The 24,412-nt window shown below is 39.9% G+C and overlaps 1 protein-coding gene across 1 annotated transcript; it reads left to right on the top strand.

Annotated features, from left to right (window-relative positions):
- The first annotated feature begins 9,725 nt into the window (after positions 1-9,725).
- On the top strand, positions 9,726-20,211 carry LOC142373341 (eosinophil peroxidase-like). Its single transcript, XM_075456542.1, has 14 exons — positions 9,726-9,757; positions 9,867-9,932; positions 10,035-10,122; positions 10,255-10,430; positions 10,591-10,723; positions 11,124-11,253; positions 11,341-11,547; positions 11,623-11,983; positions 12,184-12,344; positions 12,431-12,689; positions 12,767-12,937; positions 13,034-13,271; positions 13,359-13,576; positions 20,096-20,211. Exons 2-14 carry the CDS (start codon positions 9,869-9,871, stop codon positions 20,209-20,211), a joined length of 2,322 nt encoding a protein of 773 aa, XP_075312657.1. The 5' UTR covers positions 9,726-9,757; positions 9,867-9,868.
- Positions 20,212-24,412: the final 4,201 nt, after the last annotated feature.

Here is a 24,412-nt window from a genome sequence, read left to right as displayed (position 1 = left end):
CAAATTTTGCTCTTCTGTTGTGACTTTCCTGTAGGTCACATGCGTGGCACCTCCAGCGGTCTCTGAGTTTGTACGGCAGTTTTCTGATGATTTCCAACATGTTTGTGGGTGTGTCCAGATCATTTAAATACTGCACATCCTCCATAGCATTACAGCATCCACGCAGAAAGAGGCCGTACTCCTGGAGGGCCTTCACATCTTCCATTTTAATAGTGGGCCATGACAAGGCTCTCTCCATGTACGCTGCTGCCACCTTTTGCTCATTGCCGTAGTGCTCTTTCAGGAGAGCCTTTGCCTTCACATAACCTCTGTCCGACTCAATGTGCTGACAGCTCCTCACTAGCCCTTTTGCATGCCCTTTGGTGTGCTGTTCAAGGAAGTAGAGTCTGTCACAGTTGTTATTGGTGTTTCGCTCAACTCCATTTTCAAAAGCTTTAATAAACGAATGATACTTGAGTGGGTTACCATCAAAAATGGGAATTTCCCTTTTTGGAAGTGCTGAAAGGCATTGTTGTTGCATTAAAAGTGTTGAGATTTCATTTTGTTTCCTCATTATGTCCAGTACACTGTCATTTTGGGATGCATCAGTTTGTGTAACATTGGTCATAGGATCTTCAGGAGCCATTAGATATCGTTGGAGCATGTACGAAGGACCTGGGAGATCTTTTATTTCAGGTAAGTGAGTGACTTTAGGCTTCACAGCTGTCTGTGTGGTTTCAATTGCATTGGGTTTTAGTTTAACTGGCAGTGATGGAACAAATTCAGTGGCTTTGACATTAAGCTGTTGTTTTGAGCATGTCCTATCATAGTATGAGTTCATCCCATCTGAAACCTTTGACTTTGCTTTACTGCCAACACCGCTTTGTGATTTTATAACACTTAGTTTTGCCATTTCCTCAGCAATTTCATTTTCCAGTAAAAATTGTTCTCTTCTTTTGCGTAGCTTTAACTCCTCTTCATCCAATGCATGCTTTTCCTTTAATGCCTTTTGTTTTGCTGCCAAAACTGCAAGATTTGTTTCCGTTGTTAAGCGAACAGATGAGCGTGATTTCTTGGTTGCATTTGAGATGCTGTCACAGGGCTGTAGTTCATCTTGAGGATCAGAAACAGACAAATCCTTGCTTTTTCCGACAGGAATTTGTACTGCATGGTTTATTTCCTTTGTTGGTTGTTCAGAAGTATTTGTCTGTAGTGGTAATTCATTTGATTTTTCATGCGGATTTTCCTTTATCCATTTTTCCACTTGTTCCTTGAATGCATCACTGTAATCCATAATACTTGAAAACCACTCATTTTGTTTTTTATCTTCATCATCAGGAAGTAGTGGCAATAATTCGCAGTGCAGTTGTGTAGCCTTTTTACACAGTGCAGTCAAGTTATTCAGTTGTGAGGAGATTCCAGTTACATTTTCTTTTGAGTTCATGTGCGCTTTTATTTGCGGGATAAGCTCCTTGATTTTATTAACGGCACTTTTGCGCTCATGCTGCAACCGTGCGATTTTATTTTCCAAAGCTTTGACCGTCAGTTTGCTTTCCCTTTTTTCACGTTCCATGTTTGAACTTTCAGCAACAGCGTTTATTTGACTCATTTCCTTTAGATTGTATTTTGTATGAAGCAACACAATCAGAATTCATTCAAGAGCGTATTTAAATCCATCCATAGACATTGCATTTTAAATTCATTGACAGTGCAGATTCGATCCAAGCAATTTCAACAAGCAATTGGCCTTCCTTTAGACAACATCAGCCGCCACTTATGCCACCAAGTCCCGACATCAAAATCCAATCAAACACGGAGAAGTTGCGCCACCATCAATGCGTCTTGCAACCAGCGTAACATCCATTTAATACATTGTCCTCATTTCACACAATGCATTCCAATCGAAGCGGATTCCTTAATCCACAAACAATTAACAGGTTCAGGCCTACCTGTTCCCAGGTGAATGGATGGCGTGGTGTGGCACTTAGCTGTGGCTCCTTTGTTTGGCTTGTGGTGACTTGGTTCCTTGGTTCCTTGGAGCGGCTTGATGATTTTCACTTTTTTCTTTTGCGCCAGATTTTGTTGACAAATGTTGCGGCTTCCAACACAAACCTTTTTGCCGCTCAGAGTTTGAGGTTGGGTCCTTAGGTTCCTTAATTTGTGACGCGTTACTAATTTATGGCAAGAGATAGGCTACGCTGAGATCCAAGATATGCTTTTGTTGCTTTTATTGAACAAACCGCACAGAGTTATCACAGCGCAGCAAGGATGAATTATTGTAAAGATGAAAACCAGCGGATTAAACGGATACATAAGGTGATGAATGAATATATGTGGCGTGGCGTGGCGTGGCGTAGCGTAGCGGTCAACAAAATTATGGCTACTCCCAATCCTGACTCTCAATCATCTGTGTCACCGGTGAGTCCACACCTTTACGCACACACACCTCCGCACGCACACACGCCCACTCCCATATGAACCACCCCTCTCTGCAACATACACACTCAAACTAATTGTGCTCCTCAAATTTAACCTCATATGTCCCTAACAGGGCCCTTGATTTCACATTATAACATGATGTTCTACTCACCCCTGCTTGTTGTTGGTCATTTGGAGCTGTTCCGAAGATATTCGCGAGGCGTCTGGCTGCTCTCTTGAGATATTCGGCCATTAAACGGTTTCCTATGGGCAAGCTTATACAGGCACAAACTATGCTGTTTATAATTTATTAATTACTCTACACTAGCACTGATAACGTGGAGGTGCGTCGCTTACTTAAAAAAATCCGGGTTACTAATTTTGAATTTTAGCCGAATGAATAAATAGGCAGCAGGTCTGTGGGCTGTCTGTGGCAGTAGCACGACGATGACGTCAGTAACACCCACTTTACGACAAAAAATTCAAAATTACAGTAACCCGGATTTTTTTAAGTAAGCGACGCACCTCCACGTTATCAGTGCTAATGTACAGTAATTAATAAATTATAAACAGCATAGTTTGTGCCTGTATAAGCTTGCCCATAGGAAACCGTTTCATGGCCGAATATCTCAAGAGAGCAGCCAGACGCCTCTCAAATATCTTCGGAACAGCTCCAAATGTTCAACAACAAGCAGGGGTGAGTAGAACATCATGTTATAATGTGAAATCAAGGGCCCAATGTCAAAAAACCGGTCTTATCCTTTAACCCATTTAGGCCTAAAACGCCTGGAAAAGAATGCCTGTAAAACCTATGGGCGATTTCAGAAAGACCCCCTGAAACCTGAAGTTTTTCTGGAAATTCAGCAATTGTGTCAACGCCTACTAAATGATTGATTTCTCAGCCTCTGTAGCAGATACAAAACAAAATTCAAAAAGTATTTGAGCGCTTACACCTGTGGCTTTCTTTGGAAATTGAGTTTATTTACATACACCTTCACGAAAATAGAAAATGTAAAAAGTAAAGTGCAGGAACAGCACTGTTTTCAATAAAAAAACAGTAATAAAATAAAATTAAATGTAATTTTATATTTAAATTATTCATCTATTTATTTTATCGCCAGTATTTATTTTATCGCCAGTAATCTCTTCGTACTGGCAGCACAAGGAGTCCCATGCCCATACACATTCCAATAAACGTTTTCATCTCCGGCACAGTTACGTGTGACCACCTTGCCATCTTTGCTCGAGCTGGAGTCTGAAGTACCTGCTCACTGTATCTATTCGTCTCGGAAACGAGATGCGCCCAAAGTCCTCAGTAAAAATATGATTAAATGTATGGTGTAAGCAATGGGCCAAAAAGATTTGTCCATCTGTGCAAGTAATCCGTGCATATTTGGGAAATGTGTGCGTCTTTGGTTGTAGTTGAGCATAAAACAAAATATTTGTGATCTCTAAAAATGAGTCCATCTGTGTTTTTACTGGGTTGTGTTGTAATATTTGTCAGAATACAAATTGAAAAGTTACGAGTTGGAAAGTTACGAATGCAAAAGTTACACATTCAAAAGTTACGAGTTGGAAAGTTACGAATGCAAAAGTTACACATTCAAAAGTTACGAATACGAATTTCTCAAGTGCAAGGAAAGGGGACACATATACGTCATCGCTGACGTCATCACGCCACAGGCATCACCCAGAGCTATAGAGTTACAGAGTTGCGACACGCTTTGAAGTCGCCGCTTGGGCTGTCACGTGGTTCATGTGAGCCTCCGGAGTTCCAAACATCACAGCGCTGTCAGCTCCGTTAACCTCAATTACTCGTCAAGAACAATTACTGGTAAGTTTTTTACATTTTTAAGCATTATCTATCAGAAGTATACTCTTAGATAGGCCTATCGTTATTTTTACATTTGGTTAGCATGAAATGTCGATGTTCATGTTAAAAATGTAATGGATTTAGGGACCTAGCTTAAAGCTTGGTAACGGAGGCTAACGTGAGGTAATTAACGTGATAATTTCACTAAAGTCCGTTAACTTTTTATTGTCAGGTGACATAATGTAAAGTTGTTTTGATTGTTAGGTTTTAAAAACATCACCAAAATACATTTAATACATTTTTGGTATTTCAGACGTATTTTCTCCAGTAAATTGATTAAATTACAACATTTTTGGCATAGTGAGGCATTAGCTGACTGGTCTTTAATTAAGTAAGTTTTTTTCAGCATGACTTTGCAGCTGTGATAATGAATTTATGAATTTCTCTGTTGTTGTTCTCAGGGAGGTCAGCAGTTGTGGTGGTCGCTGCTGTCATGCTGCCATGGATCAACCCTCATTAGGGCTTAAGCCGATTTATACAATGTCCAAACGCTTAAATTTGATCAAATATATTGTAATGACCTCACGGAGGCTCTGAGACTGGCGGTTGCCGAACGGCTCTTTATTACGTTAGTGTTACAGTAAGTACAAGCAGCACAATTGCCGAACACTGGCGACTCGCTCTGTCCTGCGCCGCAACCAACTCCAGGAGAACACCAAACCTGCACACAGACTGGCCCACCCCCACTCTTCTCCCCCAATCACCAGCCCACACCTGAGTGACATGACATGACCTGCGGTCCAGTGATTGACAGGGAGAGGAGGAAACAAGCCAGTCCGTGTGCTTTTACCTTCATTCTGGGTCGTTACAATATTTAATTACTGCAGATTAATCTACCCAACAGTATAAATAGCAATAAAATAACTTCTTTATTAAGGCTTGTTTGACATTTTCTATGATGACATTTTATAATAAAATGTTTGGTTTAAATCTGTTTTGTTTATTTTTTTCACAACTGACACATTTATTTTGTCGTTAATATGGTTTTAACCAGAAAAAAAAGTTAAATTCCTATTTTAATCCATCCATTATACCCGCTGAATCCGTCGGTCGGGTCGCGGGGGGGGGGGGGCATTGTCCATCTGACACCAGAAAGAACAGACAGACTGAATGACATCTTGTACAGATAGAGTGTTTGGGACAACAGGAGTAGATCCTGGGAACAGACAGTAACATCAGGCTCTGTTGAGCTGGCATGATTCAGTATTTCTTTAACACAAGTTTCTTGTGTTTATATTGAATAAAGGAGGACGAGGTAGCTGCCCCCTGCTAGCATGCAGGGGTACCCTCTACGATTTAAAATGGTGATAAATGTGTCTCTACGCTCCAAAAAAGAAAAACCTTGATAAAATACATCGTCGGTGAAGTGATCAATGCACATTATGGGTCAATATTTACCGAAAATTGCGTCGTAAATGTTAAAGTTATCGTTTTTGTGCTCCGTTCCGCTAAGACCCGTTCAAACTGACTGACAGCGCTGTGATGTTTGGAACTCCGGAGGCTCACATGAACCACGTGACAGCCCAAGCGGCGACTTCAAAGCGTGTCGCAACTCTGTAACTCTATAGCTCTGGGTGATGCCTGTGGCGTGATGACGTCAGCGATGACGTATATGTGTCCCCTTTCCTTGCACTTGAGAAATTCGTATTCGTAACTTTTGAATGTGTAACTTTTGCATTCGTAACTTTCCAACTCGTAACTTTTGAATGTGTAACTTTTGCATTCGTAACTTTCCAACTCGTAACTTTTCAATTTGTATTCTGACAAATATTACAACACAACCCAGTAAAAACACAGATGGACTCATTTTTAGAGATCACAAATATTTTGTTTTATGCTCAACTACAACCAAAGACGCACACATTTCCCAAATATGCACGGATTACTTGCACAGATGGACAAATCTTTTTGGCCCATTGCTTATACCATATAAATGCCTGCAACGATGTGGCATCTGCAGGTAAATCGACTTTCACCCCTGGTATGCGGTTGAAATCTCTCCGTCGATTACGGTGGTAATTGTCAGTCTTCCACTCACATTCAAACCCTTCAAAATCATCCTCGTCGTTATCGTCATCTTCAAACATATGTGCTAGCCATAAATCTCGATCAATTGGGTCAGCACGTTCATCAGCATCATCAAAGCCAAGAAAACTCCTCAATCGCTACCGTCTGAAATGTCTTCCCACTAAAAGTCCTCCATGTTTGTTCGATGTAACTTAACTTCAAAACAATGACACGAGGAACATGACGACACTCTCACGTGTCTATTATAATGCTTTTAATTCAATAATTGGTGCAAAACAACCCTTATACGGGAAAAAGAACGTGCACGCTTTCCCGGCTTTAAAGGTAGAAATGCGGCAATGCTTTCCCGGCCTAAATGGGTTAATTCATAGGGAATAAATAAATAAATAAATAAATAGATAGCTAGATAGATAGATAGATAGATAGATAGATAGATAGATAGATAGATAGATAGATAGATAGATAGATAGATAGATAGATAGATAGATAGATACTTCATTGATCCTGAAGGAAATTCAAGCATCCAGTAGCAAGACATAATAAAGCAATAAAAATGTTTATACAATTATAAACACTTTAAAAACAATCTAAGAATTAAAAAAAACAGTTTAAAAATACACTCTCAGAAAATAAAGTACAGAAGTGTACCTTTAGGGGTACGATGGCTTGTCACTGGGGCAGTACCCTCTGAAGGTATAGTTTTGTACCCTTATACTGAAGTAGCCTAACACAGACTGTCTATCGTACCCCAGCATGTAGAAAAAAAGGTACATATATGTACCTTTTACCACTTGAGTACATATATGTACCTTTTGGACCCTCAAAACAAAAGGGTAAACAGTACACACAGCCAGAGGCTTCTCATGAGCGGGGCGGGGCGTGGCCAGCAACAGCTTATTTGCATAAAAGTGACAGAGCCCTTTAAACGGCTCAATTTGGGAGAGACTGAAACTGGCAAGAATAGAGCTGGTGAAATCTCTTTATGTGAGAGTGATTTTGTGCAAAGAACTTCATGAACATGTTTTGTATAGCCCATAGACCAATTCTAACTTGTTTAAAAAGAGGTGAAATATGTCACCTTTAACACCCTACTGGAGCCAAAAAGGAGTGAAATTGTTTAACCTAATCCAGGGTCACAACACTGGTCAAAGGGAAGCACTGCTGTTTTGATTCTGCTGGTTTCTTTATGATAGCTCAGTTTGTTTAGAGCATCCTCGTCCTTTTCGATACCATCGGGTTCAAAATCTCATCAGTTACAATTGAATTTATCGTCTCTTGCCTTGAAGACAAAACAAAGACAAGCAGCGCAATTCTTAAAGAGACCATCTTTTCTTATCATGGCAGCTTTATTTCAGAAGCTCCTTCTTCAAATCTTTGCAGGGAACATTGGGAGCAGCTCATTTTTTTAAAGTTCCCCCTTTTACTATTGTGCCCTATCCATCAAATTTTGAGGGGAGAGGGTCTCCAAAAGGCCAATAAGTCACAGTGATTAGTTAGTAGTGAGTAAATTTATCAAATGGGTGGAGTATGCATTAAAATTTCAAGTCTCTTTGACTTTGTTTAGCTCGTGAAATCACACTTCACTAAAAAATTTTGTGACACAATCAGCAGGTTTAAAACGTTTGTCATCTTGCAAGGCTAGTAATGACGAGGAAAATTATGCTATATTAAAAGGGGGATGTCAACAGATGATTGTAATCATAATTTGGTGCAAAAGCAACATTCATGACAGGCGGTGGTGGATCTCCCGTTTGTCAACAAATTTATAAGAAAATCATTTAACATTCCAGTGCTTGTTCACAAAATGCCATGGTGGAAAATGAGAAACTTTGAAAAAGCCATTTTCAAGCAAACTGAAGCAAATCCTTCCTTATGCAGCAAGAACATATCTTCACAAGTGTAAAATATTCATGACAGTTGTCTTTTTTCCCAGTACAATTCTTTGTTGCAGAGGCATTTGATTGAAAACACTTTGCTGTGTTATCACCATGTTCTGTACAAGATGAACAGCTTTGTCCAGTATGTTTAGCAATTTGTGCAACATTATTTGTCCACTCAGCTCCAGAGCAGTCCCCAGTAGAGAGCCAGCTTTCTTTATCAGTTTGCTCAGTTTCTTTAATACTCTGGCTTTGATACTGTTACAACAACAGATGGCTGCAAAGCAGATTTCACCCACAGAGTTATAGAAAATAAAAATCATCCAGTTGCAAACACTGAAGGACCTCAGCTCTCACAAGGAGCATAGTCTGCTCTTTCCCTTTTTGTAGACAGCCTTAGTGTTGCATGTCCAGATGGACGTTGTCCAGGTGAACACACATGGATCTGTAGTTCTCCATCACCTCCTCCTTTTCTCTTTCGGGTTGGAGAGAGTGTTTAGCTTATTCCTCCAAAAATTCACAATCTTTTCCTTTGTCTTGTTCTCATTAAAGATCAGATTGTGCCCACACAGTGCCACAAAGTTGTCAGCCAGTTCTCTGTACTCAGCTTCTTGTCCATCTCTAATACATCCCACAGCTGCAGAGTCATGAGTGTTTCTGCAGATGACGGGACTCTGTTTTGTACTCCAAAATTAAGGTGCAGAGAGTGATCAGAAGCAATGATAGTACATTTCCCTCCAGTACTTCTATGCTACTAACCTTCCTCTCAGACCTAACACCCTTCAGTCGAACACTATTGTCGCTATTATCCTTATTATTTATTCACCTTTACTCCTTTAAGAGTGGAACTCTGTATCTTTGCTATCTTGTTTTCTAGCCTCAAAACATACTGAACAATTAGTTAACACTGAGGGCCTGGCCACCAGACAAACTGAGGCAACATTTGTTAACTCATCTACTAAGAAAAACAACACGAAATGTTCTAAACACTCAATACAAGTTAAATGAATACACCACACTGAAATGAAAAATAGAGTTTAACATAATTGGGATCATTCTAAAAGTTTTTTTCTGGATGTTTGACCTCTTCAGACCCTTCTCTCTGCACATTAGCAGTGGGTGAGGTAGTGCCTGAAAAACACAAACCCACCAAACCGTAGACCGTAAAAAGGCTATCGGTGTCACAGTCAAAGAATGTGAAGAAAAGTGGGCACAATGCTGCTTAATCACACTTAAATGATAATGAAAACAACAAACTGTCATTAAAATTCTTTAAAATGTCACTACTTTTGTGCCCCTATGTACAACTTGTTACACTTTTTATTATAAAAGCTTTGTAATGGAGATCAGAACTAATAACTGACTAGACAAAAAGCTGCACATAGGAAGAGGGAAGTTCTCTTTACTGATAGTAGCTTACCTACTCAACCCAGAGGGCGAGGCCTCCGGTGGCTCTACTGAATATAAGGAGGCTTGTGATGTCCGACACAGCATCACAAACTCCAGATCTCAGCAACCATCTGAAACCTCTAAGGAAATCTTCACAGACACCGGCAGCAAGATTCATTTAGTCTTTTAACAGGTTAACAGTGTTTTTTTCAGGCAACAGATAAACAGAACAGAAAATTTGAATGCCTCCTAAAAACTCAGTTTAACTACTTTTTAAACTCTGTTTTACATTTTGTTCTCAGAGATGCTTTTCTCTGTCCTTTTTGTCCTGGGCATCAGCCTGGTGCCCACTCACTCCAAACCCACAGGTAGGTTCATCCACACTCAGGACATGTTTTCACATGTTTGCCAGATTATTTTTCATCTCCATATTTTTACTTTTTTTTTTCTTAACCTTTTTATTTTTGCAGATGTGTATCTGGGAAGTCCTTTCCTGCAACAATGCTTTGAAGAAGCAAAGAAAATAGTGGATGATGCATACAAGTACTCCAGAGAGGAGTGAGTTCATCAAATTATTCCTGCATACATCAGTTGATTAAAGTAACTCCAAAGCTGGATGGTTGTGAAAAGAAGTTACAAGCTCTCAAAAAAGATTTTGATGTTCAACTATGGGACTTTTTTGTCTTCTAGGAGTCTGAAGCGGGTCCGCAGGGATGTGGTGAAACCCCATGATGCTCTTCGGCTCATGAAGCAGCCCCGTGGTGACACTCGCTCAGCTGTGAGATCTGCAGACTACATGGCACAGACCCTCCGTCTGCTCCACGACAGGGTGCATCGTATGCACAAGCGCTCTCTCAATGCAACAGGTCAGACACGCAGCTTCAGAAACAAAGATGGTGCTCACATTGTTTTTCTCACTTATCCTAGTCTAATTACAGGTATACATAAAGGTTACTGTTTTGTACTGTGGGCAAAGGGAAAAGATTCCAAGCAGTACTTAACTAAACATTTAAACGTGTCTTTCAGATTTGCTCACAGAAGAAGATCTGATGAAACTTTCCAAAATAACTGGATGTGCTGCTCGAGTCAGACCTCCGCCGTGCCGCTCTACAGCAAATATCAACAAGTATCGTACGGCCACCAGCGTCTGCAACAACTTGTAAGAGAAACATTGAAGTGCGATGAAATGCTGTTTTAAATGCACATTTTCAAAATTCAGACCATGAAAAACAGAAACTCGAGAAATGTCTCAAATTTCTCAAAGCAGACCTCATAAGGTAGATGTATAAGCAAACCATCTCCCTTTTTGATACCTTGCTCTCAAGAATAACAGTATCCCTCATTTTGTGTGCATAGCAAAAACAACTCTGTATTTCAATAAAGCAACTAATGGAGACTTGACAGGCTCCCTGTGAGACTGATTAGAGCTGAGCATCAAGAGGAGTATTTGTGAAATTCAGCTGAACATCTTAGGCCATATACCACAGAAGATGTGTTCACTTCTGTGGGATTTCTTAAGCAGCGTTACCAAATATGGACATCTCCTGTCTGCTTTTTAGAAATGACCCTCGCCTCGGAGCTTCCAACACTCCCTTCACCCGCTGGCTGCCTGCTGAGTATGACGATGGTATCTCCCAACCAAAAGGATCAGACAGAAACCGAACAATCAACAACTTCATGCTCCCACTGGTAAGATATGTGATTCCCCAGATGCTGGTTGATATATGAAGATGGTTATTAACATTCAATTTGACAGTATTCTTCTTCCATTCTCAGGTGAGACAGGTATCCAACAACATCCTAAGCACAACAGATGCAGGTGTAGTCAGCGACAGGGCGCTCAGTCACATGGTGACCCTGTTTGGCCAGTGGAATGACCACGACCTCACCTTAACACCCTTCTCACCCAGCATCCGCTCCTTCAGCAACGGGGTGAACTGTGACGAGAGTTGCGAGCAAACTGAGCCATGCATCCCTATCACGGTTGGTGTCTAAGCTCAAACCAAAGTTCAGAACTCTTCGGTTCTTTCACTTACACTCAGCCTTTTCTACAAACAGATCCCCCCTGGTGACTCCCGTCCCATACGCCCAGACAACTGCATCCCTGCATTCAGATCAGCCCCTGTTTGTGGAACAGGATTCTCAGCCTATAACTTTGGCAGGGAGCCCAACAAAAGAGAACAGATCAACTCGCTGACCGCCTTCTTGGATCTCGGACAGGTGTACGGCTCTGAGGAGAAGCTCGCCCAGAATCTTCGTGACTTCAGCAGTGATGCAGGCCTGCTGCGTGTTAACACAGAGTTCACTGACAACGGCCGAGAATTTCTGCCCTTCCACAGCATGCAGGTGAACATGTGTGCTACTCGCAGAAGAATTACCAACGACACCAATGCCAGGGAGATACCTTGCTTCATTGCAGGTAAGTTATCCTGGAAGTAAGCTTTTAAGGAGCTGGAGCCTATCCCAGCTGCCACTGGGCGGGAGGCGGGATACACCCTGGACAGGTCAGCAGAATTCGAACGAGGAAGGATGATCTACCTTTTCAACTTCCATATCAGCTGGCTCAAAACATGAAAGTCTAAGTGGGATATAAACTCTTGCTCAATTGTTTCTGTGCAGGTGACGTCCGTGTGGATGAAAACATGGCCCTGACATCCATTCACACACTCTTTATGCGTGAGCACAACCGCCTGGCTCGTCAGTTGAAGAGACTGAACCCACAATGGGACAGTGAGACGCTCTACCAGGAGGCCCGCAAGATCATGGGTGCTTACACTCAGGTAGAAACACCAAAGAGTCAGAGATAATTCATATTTCTGCAAAGCACATATCAAATGCTCATATGACACCTCTTTTTCTCTCTCAGACATTTGTGTTCAGAGACTATCTGCCGCAAATTGTGGGCAACGAAGCAATGTGCAGACAGCTGGGACGTTACCCTGGCTACAATCCCAACATTGACCCAAGCATCGCCAATGTCTTTGCAACAGCTGCTTACCGCTTCGCCCATTTGGCAATTCAGCCGGCTTTATCCCGACTGGGTGCAAATTACCAGGAGCACCCTCAATTCCCCAGTGTCCCCTTGTTCAAGGCCTTCTTCACCCCCTGGAGACTCGTCTTTGAAGGTAAGCTTCACAAAGACAACTGAACAAAAGTCTCATTCCTTGATCCAGCACCCAAATTGAATATTGACTCTCTCCAGGTGGAATTGACCCTCTGCTTCGTGGTCTCATGGGCCGTCCCGCTAAACTAGCCACCCAGGATCACATGATGGTTAACGCTCTGAGAGAAAAGCTTTTCCAGTTTGTGAAACGTCTGGCTCTGGATCTGGGCTCTCTCAACATGCAGAGGGGACGCGATCATGGCCTGCCTGGTACATGCTCAATTATTTCCATCTTTTTCATCTGACGTGTCTTTGCTTTCGTAATTGTCTTCAACTCTTTTGTCTTCATGTTCTTTGCTTATCCAGGCTACAATGCATGGCGCAAGTTCTGTGGTCTGTCTCAGCCTCGTAACCAAGCACAGCTGGGCCAGGTTCTGAACAACAACGATCTGGCTCACAGGCTTCTGGCCCTCTATAGGACGCCCGACAACATTGACGTTTGGCTTGGAGGTGTTGCAGAGCCATTTGTGCAAGGTGGCCGTGTGGGGCCTCTGTTCGCCTGCCTCATTGCAACCCAATTCCAGAGGATCCGCCAGGGTGACAGGTCAGTATAAGTGTGGACACATACATTGATGTATATATTAATTGAGAATGGGATTCTAAGATGTCCTCTTTTGTTTGAAATTCTCAGGTTGTGGTATCAGAACCCAGGCGTCTTCACTTTGGGACAGAGGGCTGCTCTGTCCTCTGTGAGTTTGTCCAGAATCATCTGTGACAACACTGGAATTACATCTGTGCCCCTTGATCCTTTCAGAGTCATCTCAAAGAGTAACCAACCCGTGCATTGTTCTAGCATTCCTCACTTTGACCTCTCAGCTTGGCAAGAAAGACCGTGTAAAAGCTGCTCAGGTGAGACAACAAACTTTTTCCTCAGGGGGAAAACTCCAAGTACCGACATCTGTCCCCCACTGCATTTGTCATTGATGTCAGTGAGGAGGTCAAATTTTTAGGTGCACTCCTGGCAGACATTCCCAGTCCAACCACAGAAATAAATGTCACATGAAAATAAATGAAAACAAGATTAAAGGCTTAAGTAGCTTTTTTTTGTGATAGCAACTTAATTTGATTATCTAAAGGCATATTCAATCTAATAGAATGTAATTTTTAAGAAAAAAATTGTGCATTAGAAAAAGTCATTCTGTAAAATGCTAATATTATTTCAATATAAAAAGCCCAAACCCAATGCCAAAAATACTGGGAAGAACATAAAAAAAATTGAATGTTGAAAGTGAGACATTTTGCCATCTCATGAAAAAAATTTCCCCATCTTGAATTTAATTGTAGCAACATGGAATGGGGCAACAAAGGTTAGAAAAGTAGGTGGTACTAATAAAAGAAAAAGAAACAAAATAGCTGGAGGAACATGTTGCAACTTATCAGGTTAATTTACATCAGGTCAGTAATATAACTGGGTTTTTAAAGCAGCACCTTGGAGAGGCCGAGTGTTTTAGAATGAAATATGGGCAGAATTTCAGCAATCTGCAAAAATGTTACATCACGAAAAACATTAGAATATCTACAGTACACAATATCATCCATTGATTCAGAGAATGACACATTTCTGGGCACAGGGGCAACTGCTGAAAATCAAAATTGGAAGCCCATGATGCATTAAAAACAGGTAAGATAAGAACAGGTATGATTCTCTCATGAAAATCACGGCAGTTAAAGTGCTACCATGCGAAAAAGAATTTGAATGTGATCCAGAAATGCTCCCATCCTCTTAAAGTCTAAGCTGAAAAAGACAAATTCATTTTGAAATGTTTTGTTTATTGAGCCACTAGAATCTTATATCAGTCAAGAATAGGACAATGTTCCTCTCCCAAAGGTCCAGAAACTGGTCTCCTCAGTTTCCAGATGTTTACAGACTGTTGTTAAAAGAAGAGGAGACGGTTAACATGGGCTATTCCTAACTTTTTCCAACTGTTCAATTCCAGATGTGTTCATATTTTTCATTAAATAGTAATAGTGATCTCTCACTTTCAAAATTTGATGATTTCTACGTTCCATTGTGCATAAAAAATTGGCTTTTGAAATTTGGAAATCATTGCAGTCTTTTTATATTTACATTCTACTCTGTGCGCCAACTTTTGGCAATGAGGCTGCATCATCCTGTCTCGTTCTGCTTCCTAAAGGTTCATAAATGCATTATTAGCATTGCATGAACATTTCTTTCACGCATGTTTTCATAACACCAGAAATTAAACTACATAGTTTTAGTCAGTGAATCCTCTTTCTGAAAGTTTGTATAAGAAGTGTAATAGACGTATACTGAAGTTACACATCGTGTTTGAAAAGAGTGTTTTCAGTTTAGGCTTTAAAAGCAAACTCTTATTGTAACAAATTGAAATAATCTCTCACTCTCAGACTCTCGGAGCATCTTGAAAACTTTGTAAACCATTGATATTATGACTGAGCTTTGAGCCCGCCCACTCGCTAATGATCGTTTTAGATCATCATAAAAGATATTTCTTATCACCATTTGCATTTTCTAAATGGAAAATCAAATGGTGCTCCTGCTTTAACACATTCTTTTTAGCTTTCATAATCTCACAATTAACTATCATTTGATCACAAAAGACATTTAAGCTTTGTTCACTGTACCTTCGAATATAGATTTGGTTTATTTTCAGTAAAAGTTTTGTTTAAAAAATTCTTGAGAAGGTAGTCTGTAATCAGCTAATGGCCTATCTCATTGAACATAATATTTTAGAGGTTTTTCAGTCCGGTTTTAAATCATTTCATAGCACAGAGTCAGCTCTTTTAAAAGTTTTTAATGATATATTTTTAGCAACTGATTCTGGTGACTGTGTTGTCTTGGTGTTGTTGGATCTATCAGCTGCTTTTGACACAGTTGATCACAGAATTTTACTTTCCCATTTGGAACAGTGGGTGGGCATTGGTCATATAGCCCTAGATTGGTTTAAATCTTATTTGGCCAAGCGTACATTTTGTGTCTGTCGTGTGGTGTCCCACAGGGCTCAGTTCTAGGCCCTCTTCTCTTCTTGTTGTACCTCCTTCCTCTTGGTTCTGTTTTTAAGAAATATGGGATTGCTTTTCATTGTTATGCGGATGACACACAGATTTACGTACCATTGAAGAAAGCAGACTCCACCTCTCTTCGGTCTCTGTTCTTATGTCTGGAAGATTTGAAGGCCTGGATGGCTTTAAATTTCTTGAAACTTAATGAAGATAAGACAGAGGTAGTGATTTTTGGCAGTTCCAATGAAGACTCTCTGTCCAATGCTTGCTCCTTGGCTCAGTATGTAAAGCCGGTTGTTACAAATTTAGGGGTCAAGATGGATGCTGGTCTTAAGCTGGAAGCTCACATTAGAGCTGTTGTAAAATCCAGCTTTTTTCACTTAAGGCAGCTAGCAAAAGTTAAACCCATTCTTCCCAGACAGCACTTTGAAACAGCAATCCATGCATTTGTGACCTCACGGCTGGATTACTGTAATGCACTATATTCAGGCGTCAGTGATTCATGCATTTCCCAGCTTCAGAGGGTTCAAAATGCTGCTGCACGACTTTTAACAGGTACACGAAAATTTGACCATATTTCCCCTGTTTTAGTTTCTTTACACTGGTTGCCAGTATATTTTAGGATTCATTTTAAAATCCTTTTATTTGCTTTTAAAGCTCTTAATGGCCTTGCCCCTCCTTACCTGTCTGAGCTGCTACATTCCTACACACCCTCCCGTTCCCTCAAGTCAGCTGACCAGTTGTTTCTCAGGGTCCCAAAGACAAAGCGCAAGCTCAGAGGGGACCGTGCTTTTTCTGTGGCAGCTCCCAAGCTATGGAATGACCTTCCTTTGGACATAAGACAGGCCTCTTCACTTGTTGTTTTTAAATCCCAACTTAAGACCCATCTTTTTTCTTTGGTTTTTGGCACAATCTGAGATGTTTGACTTTGTTTTATTGTGTTTACATTTTAATTACTTTAGTACTGCTTTTATATTTGACCCCTCTATTTTATGATTGTATTGTATTTTATGATTGTGTATAGCACTTTGGTCCTGTGGGTGTATAAAGTGCTTTATAAATAAAGTTGGTATGGTATGGTATGGTATGGTAAAAGTGTTGTGATCTGACTCTGTCTTTCTGCCTCTCTTTCCCAAGATAAAAATTGTCATTGGCGAAGTGTTTTCCTGTGGAAGTCAAAATGCGGGAAGGACATCTCCTGATGGCAGTATATTTTCCTGACCTGCTCTCAACCTGCTCTTTGGAGCAATGGTAAAACTCATGTTTAGCTGCTCAAGTCAAGTTTGAATTTCCTTACTTTGTCTTTACTCCTGTCTAAGGTGTCTTGTCCTTATCCTCTTCAGGAATCCTGACCACTTGTCATCCTGCCAACAAAATGCTGCCCACCCCTCTACAGACTCTACCTCTCCAAACGTACCTGTTGTTATATATAAACTTAATTTCCAACCATTTTTCTCTGCCTCTGCAATTGAATCTGCCAGCGACCGCCAGATTCCTTGATATGTCTCTGTCCACTTGTTCTGAAAAATATATGTTTTCTTGTAGCTCCATTATTCAGTCAAATTTTTTCAGATATGCAATTAAATATTTCAATATTCTAATATTTCCTTCATCAACTTGTGGTTGACTTTAGTGATTCTAAGTGAAATATATGGATCACTGTTGACTGGATTATGCAACAAGTCCCTCAATTGATATAAAATCCTTTGTTCATAACCTCATGGCCCATAACAGTGTCCTGTTAAGTTCCACCCCTACGAACAGGGAGGGAAATACGACTCATATGAGCGTTTCCTCGTTGGAGCAAATGTCATTCTCATGTTTTTAGTTTAAGAAGCCTCAAAGTGCTCGATCTTCACATGATCAGTGCAGTCTTCAGTTTAGTGCTCAAATATCTATACTGAGTGTAACCATAACAGTCGGTATCAGTTTGTGAAAAGAAGTTTTATTATCTACATTTCATTTGTTACAAAAAACTTTATTAAACATGGTTATAATCTACTTATATTGTCCTACCCTTGCAAATGAAAAGCCATTCTGCCACAACGTGGGCTCTCAGAATTGTCTGGTTCCCAGCTTAAAGGAGTCGTATTAAACAGGTTTTCACTATTTTCAGTCCCGGTTGCTGCTGCCAGATGCTTGATTGGTGCTTTTATGATGATTTCATTTCCATTCTGATACTATACTTCCACTTGCATACGACCTTGTATGATGTACTCTGTCCCTTCTTCAATATTGTACACTGTAAGTGGATGTCTGAATGACAAATAAAAAGTCAAAGTCATATTGCTCTCTGGTTCTAAAATGTATGGCTGAATTGCTCCTATACTAGAACTGGCCATTGCATGACATGGCTGAGATGCAGACTGCAGGACAGCGGGGAGGAACTGTCATATTCTGGTGGGCGGAGGTGGAGGTGGGGATAGATCAGCATAATAGGAGTCTGGTCGAGAGCTAAAAAAAAATGACCTCCTTTTGTCTTTTCCTGAGTCCATTTCTGTGACATAAAACATCATAGGATTAAGAAAAGATGGTTGGAAAAATTCTTAATAGCTTGAGACACACACACTGCAATGAAAATTTCATCACACTTACCCTTGGATTGTGATATGGGTCTGCAGCACTGAAATTACAGACGTTTTATACATTTTCTGACCTTTGGATGCTTCGTCTTTTGCAATTTTAGAACATTGTTACATGGTGGTTTACTCATATATATATCATATCAGAGATTATATAAAGTATCACTTTATTATCAAGCTTCGTAATTAAAAAGAGGATACAGATAATTTTTTTAAATGTGACATATATTGTTGTCACAGGCTGCTCACACTTACCCTCCAGTCCAATTGTTTATTCACACAAATCACAGTTAAAGCCAATGGATGAAAATAAAAATCACTATGAAAGTTGAGGCCGCGAGGAATTGCAGGAAGGAGAAGGATGAGTAGGATTTATAACTACAGAAGAGGGACTTAAAAAATGTCTGTTTCTATGATTTTTTTTCCTGTTCATGCAAGTAAATGTTATAGTTTTAAAGGAAACATTTTCACAAGTGAAAAAGCAATACTCTCCAATACTCTGCTGGCTATGGTGGCAAAGAGGATGTTCCCCACAGTGAAACTGAACAAAAATGATAAAGCTGAAGAGCTTGAGAGAATTATGGAGTTTCATCGTTATTCCCCATGATTTACACAGATATATGTTTGCTCTCACTTATTTGCATTTATCAATATGAAAATATTGATTGAGGCAGTTTGCATTATTATAGCACAACCATCCATCCATCCATTATCTATACCGCTGAATCCGTCGATCGGGTCGCGGGGGGGCTGGAGCCTATCCCAGCAGTCAATGGGCGAGAGGCGGGGTACATCCTGGACAGGCCGCCAGTTATAGCACAACCCAATTTAGTAAATTACGACTCTGAAACTAAACTGTAATCCAGGCAACACAAAGTTAATTAGTTTGAACCCATTCCAGAGTTGTGACAAATAAAGAGTGCTGTTGGGATTCTGCAGGATTCTTTACAATAACTAATTTGTTTAGAGCATCCTCATCCTTTTTGAAGCCATCAGCTTTTAGAGCAAATATTAGAGCTGCAGTGGAAAACATCATTAGTTATTTGAATAATCTACTGCTTACCGTATGTACTTCAGGAAATGGTTACATTCATCCCCTTAAAGCAAGCGAATAGAATTTGTTCTTTCTTATCAGACCAACAAAGACAAAAAGTACAATTCTGAACAATGCTATCTTCTCTCATCGTGAGACTTTTAGTCCAGCATCTTCTTTCTACAGATCTGTGGGGAGAACACTGGGTGCAGCTTATATTTCACCAGGTACAGCTGTCACTTGTAGTCCACTCCAGATTTCTAGGAAAAAAATGTCAGGCCAACAATGGCTTTAATCTTTTGAAAAAAACATAGATTTTTTTCAAACATTCAAAAACATCTCATCGTTGAGATGTCATTAGTAACAATGATTCACCAGATAGTTATGTACTGAAAAGTGACTCATAGCAAGCATGTAAATAATGACCACGCCTGTTTTCTTCATTATCATCATAATCATTATTATTACAATTGTCACTTATAGAGGAAGTTGCACAAAACGTTTGCATAGATGATTGGCACGGGTATTTCAAAAGCATTTTATCCACCTGCGGAAATCCAAGTCTATGACGACAAAACTCTGCCAAGATTGGCTGAAGGCTTCACTGACATCATGATATTTGGCCAGTTTTTGTCATGATCTGCGTTGTTCTGATGTTGTTTTCCATTCTGTTTCTAGTTAGGGTCCTGTCACTTCCTCACTTGTTTCCTTAGTCTCTCTTCAGTATAATCATCAGCTCCACTCCCTTCACCTATGTTCACTTATCCTCAGCTGCACTCATTCACCAATCACCCTCCTCTGTATTTGTGCTTATTGTTTTTCCTGCTGCCTCTTGGTCTTTGTCTGCACCTGGGTCCTGCTTCCTCACCTCCACCATCGACACGTGACAGTTTTTATTCTCGGTTCCTCAGAAAAGTTATTAAATTATTGTACTAATAACTCAGTACTATTCACTGCAAATTCATGGGTTGGTGCATGAGGAAATAACATCTATTATTTACCAAATCAGTTAATAACTAACCAGGATAAAGACAGGAACTTACAGTTGTATCATGGATCTCAAACTCTGGCCCTCGAGGGCCGCTGACCTGCAGGTTTTAGATGTTTCCCTGCTCCAACACACCTGATTCAGCTTGATGCCTCATTAGCTGGTTTGTGCAGAATTTAACAATCTTTTGAAGAGATCTATTTAAACTGAATCAGGCGTTTTGAAGCAGGAAAACAAGCCGGGGCCTGAGTTTGAGATCCCCGGTTTATATACATCAGTTAAGCTGACAGGAACTTAGTAATGGGGACGTGCTTCCAAAAGTACAGCATTCATCGTCTCTCATGATCTGTCTTATGAAAGGTTTGAATTTTATGTAAAAACTGAAAAAGTAACATTGCAAAGTCAGTGAATCTCACAAAAGTGATCGCACGCCTCGTGAGCCTTTTGAGATTCAACCAAAAGTTCCCAGGAGAACTTGAAAAAGGGAAGCAACGTGGACATATTTTATTTGACTTGTTCAGTGTTACAATAGCACTAACCATAGCTGATTACAACAAAATGAAGGAGGCAAGCCTAGTTTCAATTGAGAGTTGAGAACCGTTGAGAACAAGAGCCCCCCGTCTATGGCTTGGCCTCAACTATATTTGCATATGTAAAAAGCAAGAATGTCAATCTGATTGTAAAAAATCACCTCTACCTCAAATTCACATGCATATGAGTCTTTTGTTGCCTGCTGTTAGTAATTTTTCAGTTCTATGTATCATTTATAGATGGGGCACTGTTGTTCACGTAAAAAGATAATCTTATCACACTCCGTTGGATTCCCTATCACGGTGGTGGAAGAGCGGATCCAAATACAGGACTGAGAAGAGAGACAGGCAAAAACTGTCAGATGGTCTTGAGATTTTAAAAAACACTCACTGCAAAAGCTAACAAGTAACACAGGAAATCATACAGGCGAGGTGAAACGCAGCAACATGAAAAAGATCCGACAAACGAACAACTGAAAATCAGGAGTATGTGTGCCCAGGGAGTGATGAGGGGATTGGAAGAGCTAATCAGCAACTGAAATCAGGTTCACAATTATTTTTTAAAATTCTCAACAAGGGGGAAGCTCTACTAAGTCGAACAGGAATTAACTTAAACACACCAAATTATGCAAATTATAGCTAAAAAATATAACGGGCTTTCAAAAATGGAAAAGTTTTAAGGACAAATTTGAAGGCTAAGTGTGTCTGAGTTCAGTGGGCAAATTGTTCGACAGGATGGCCTGAGTTGGTACTCAGACTCAGAGAAAAGAGGAGTAGAGTATAACATATACAAATTTAAAGGTTGCACAGTCTTACTGTGCACAGTTTGACCCTAAAAGGACCACTGCACTGAGTAAAATTGATCTATTTAAAAATGTATTTTTCAAATAAAATACAAGTTAGAATATCTGTGATTTCTGTTTTCTCTGATGCGATGACATGTTTGTGATTGTTATGAAAAGGGTCAAATAATCTTAAATTCTCTTTCTATTTATCATTGTTACCGTGAGCCATGAAATGATCATAACCAGTGTTTGCTGGTCAAGTATTTCCCGTTTAATATTGGAGACACCATCAATGATTGGCACAGTTGGACTTTTATCTCGTCCAATGCATCTTGTATCAACCAGTGCATTTACGGTGGTTGCCATATCTAATGTATGGGATGACCTCATGATCTACTTTATCTGTATCAGTGGAAGAGCACATTTTGTACTTTTTCCTTTGCTGCTTTGTCAAGTCCTCTAGTCCGAATGTCACTTCCTTCTACAATGATAAGAACATAGAGCACAATGACTTGAAGAAGTCATAAAAAAAATACTAGCAAAGTAAGTTATGTGAATGACCTAAAATCTTTATCAGTGGATACTTCTTGCCTTATCTTTATAACCTGTAATTTATGGCGAAAGATGTAGGCCCTTCCAGTAAAATGTGCGTGTGGGATGTTTCAAACTAGCAGTATTGTCATACAAACATACCATTGTAAACTGATATCATCAAAAAAGCAGTACAAAGAATATTCTATATGGTCTCAGTCTACAATGTTATGACTGTATGACAATAGAAGCAGTACAAAGAATATTTTATATATATATATAATATAATATAATATTCTTTGAACTGCTCCTTTGATCTTGCTTGTTTGTTAACTTTTACAAAAAAAGCCTTCTCTTCGAAGAATGTATGAACTTGTAGCTTATTAAATCACTTTGGCTCTCTGCGCATTACTGCTTCCCTCACACACATTGTTTGTGGCATATCTTGTAGGTGAATCACATTATGGGCTTTTCTGTACTAAATGTATTTTACCTTGCGTATGACAAAGGTATAGTCTTTTTTTTTATGCCTGCTACGTAAACATAAAACTTTGTGCCAGGATGTGGTGGAAAAATCTCCAGGCATTTATCAGATCTTAAAACTGTGTAAAGACAATCTCAGATGAACAACAAACAATAGCATATTACACCATTTCCTTGTTCAATTATCAGAAACTCATGCAGAAGTAGGTTGTGAAGAACTTAGTACACCCATTATACTTTCATAGAAATTAAGAGGGCAAGTAATCAAATGCACCTGGTTAATTAATCATTATAAAGTGTGAGGGCCTCTAAAAAAGCAGAGTATTCGCAGTTTGTCTGATATATTCAAGTGTGTGTAAACTGTCAAGGTGATGTGTGGGGAAGGGAAGGTAGGACACGGATGCGGACTTCAAAATAGAAAACTGGGTTTATCAACAAAAACAAAGTACAAACAAAAAGCGCGGCTGAGCCGGATTCAAAAAACTACTGTGGAAAAAATAAACAAGGAACTTGGCATGGCAATAAATAAATAAATACTTAATTAGAAGATGACGGGGAACATGAGTAACAACGGGAAGCAAGGCAGGCAGGTCAGGAAAGAATCTCACAAAGAAACACAAAGGACTGAGAACTAAATAGGGTGTGAGAGTGATTGGGCACAAGGTGCAGCTGGTGGGGAATAAACAGGAGCAGTGAATGAACTAATGAACTGGTACGTGACGTGAGGGGAAAAGCAATGGCGAAACTAAAAACCAAGACATGAACCGAAACACAAAAACGTAACCTAAAACATAAAACTAAAAACATGAGTCCATGGGCGTGACATGAACACAATAGAAAGTTGCTGTTGCTGTCCATCAATCGGGGAAGGATTGTAAGGCCATTTCCAAACAATGTATTTCCATCATTGTGCAGCGAGAAAGATTATTCACAAGTGGAAAACATTCAATCTTTGTTGCCAATCTTGCCAGGAATGGATGTCCCAGAAGTTCAGACCATGCAATGCTGTTAGGCCATAAAGAAAAAAAATGTTACATCTCAGACTGTGTACGTCTCAAATAGCATGTTAAAGCTGAATGAGAAAAAGGCTGACAAAGAAGTTTGGCTTGTTTGGAAAAGTTGCCAGGGGGAAGCTTTTTCTCTCTAAAAAGAAAATGGCATAAAATAGGCCTGTGACTTAGGTTTGCAATGTTACATCTGAACCACAAATCTTCTGAAATAATATCCTTTGGAAAGACGAGACCAAAGTTGAGATGTTTGGTCATAATGCACAGAAGTATGACTGGTGAAAACCAAACACAGCATATCAGCACAAACACTTCATACTAACAGTAAAACACGGTGGTGGAGCAGTGTTGAATTCAGCTTGTTAGGAGCCACAGGATCTGGGTTCCATGCAGTCATAGAGTCCACCATGAACTCCTCTGTATACCAAAGTATTCTAAAGTCAAATGAGAAATAATCTGTCTGACAACTGAAGCTTGCTGAAACCGGATCATGCAACAGGACAATGCTCCCAAACGCAGCAGCCAATCTACAACAGAACATCTGAAAAAGAAAAAAATCAATGTGTTGCAATGGTCCAGTCAAAGTCCAGATCTCATCATAACTGAAATGATGTGCCAGTGCATTAAGAGTACCCTGATTAAACAAATGCCCGCAAACCTCTATTAACTGAAGCACATTGTAAAAGAAAATTAGGTCAAAAGTCCTCAAAAAAAGATAAGACACTGATGACATCATACAATTATTATCATACAAGTAATAAATT

The sequence above is a fragment of the Odontesthes bonariensis genome, chromosome 22, assembly GCF_027942865.1.
Source record: "Odontesthes bonariensis isolate fOdoBon6 chromosome 22, fOdoBon6.hap1, whole genome shotgun sequence".
Classification (NCBI taxonomy): Eukaryota; Metazoa; Chordata; class Actinopteri; order Atheriniformes; family Atherinopsidae; genus Odontesthes; species Odontesthes bonariensis.
This window is presented reverse-complemented; position numbering and strand designations above follow the sequence as displayed.

Coding starts and splice junctions, on each gene's coding strand:
- LOC142373341 (XM_075456542.1), top strand. CDS start 9,869: ATGCTTTTCTCTGTCCTTTTTGTCCTGGGCATCAGCCTGGTGCCCACT. Junction 11,254..11,340: donor ACAACTTCATGCTCCCACTG/GTAAGATATGTG, acceptor TTCCATTCTCAG/GTGAGACAGGTATCCAACAA. Junction 12,938..13,033: donor ACGCGATCATGGCCTGCCTG/GTACATGCTCAA, acceptor TTGCTTATCCAG/GCTACAATGCATGGCGCAAG.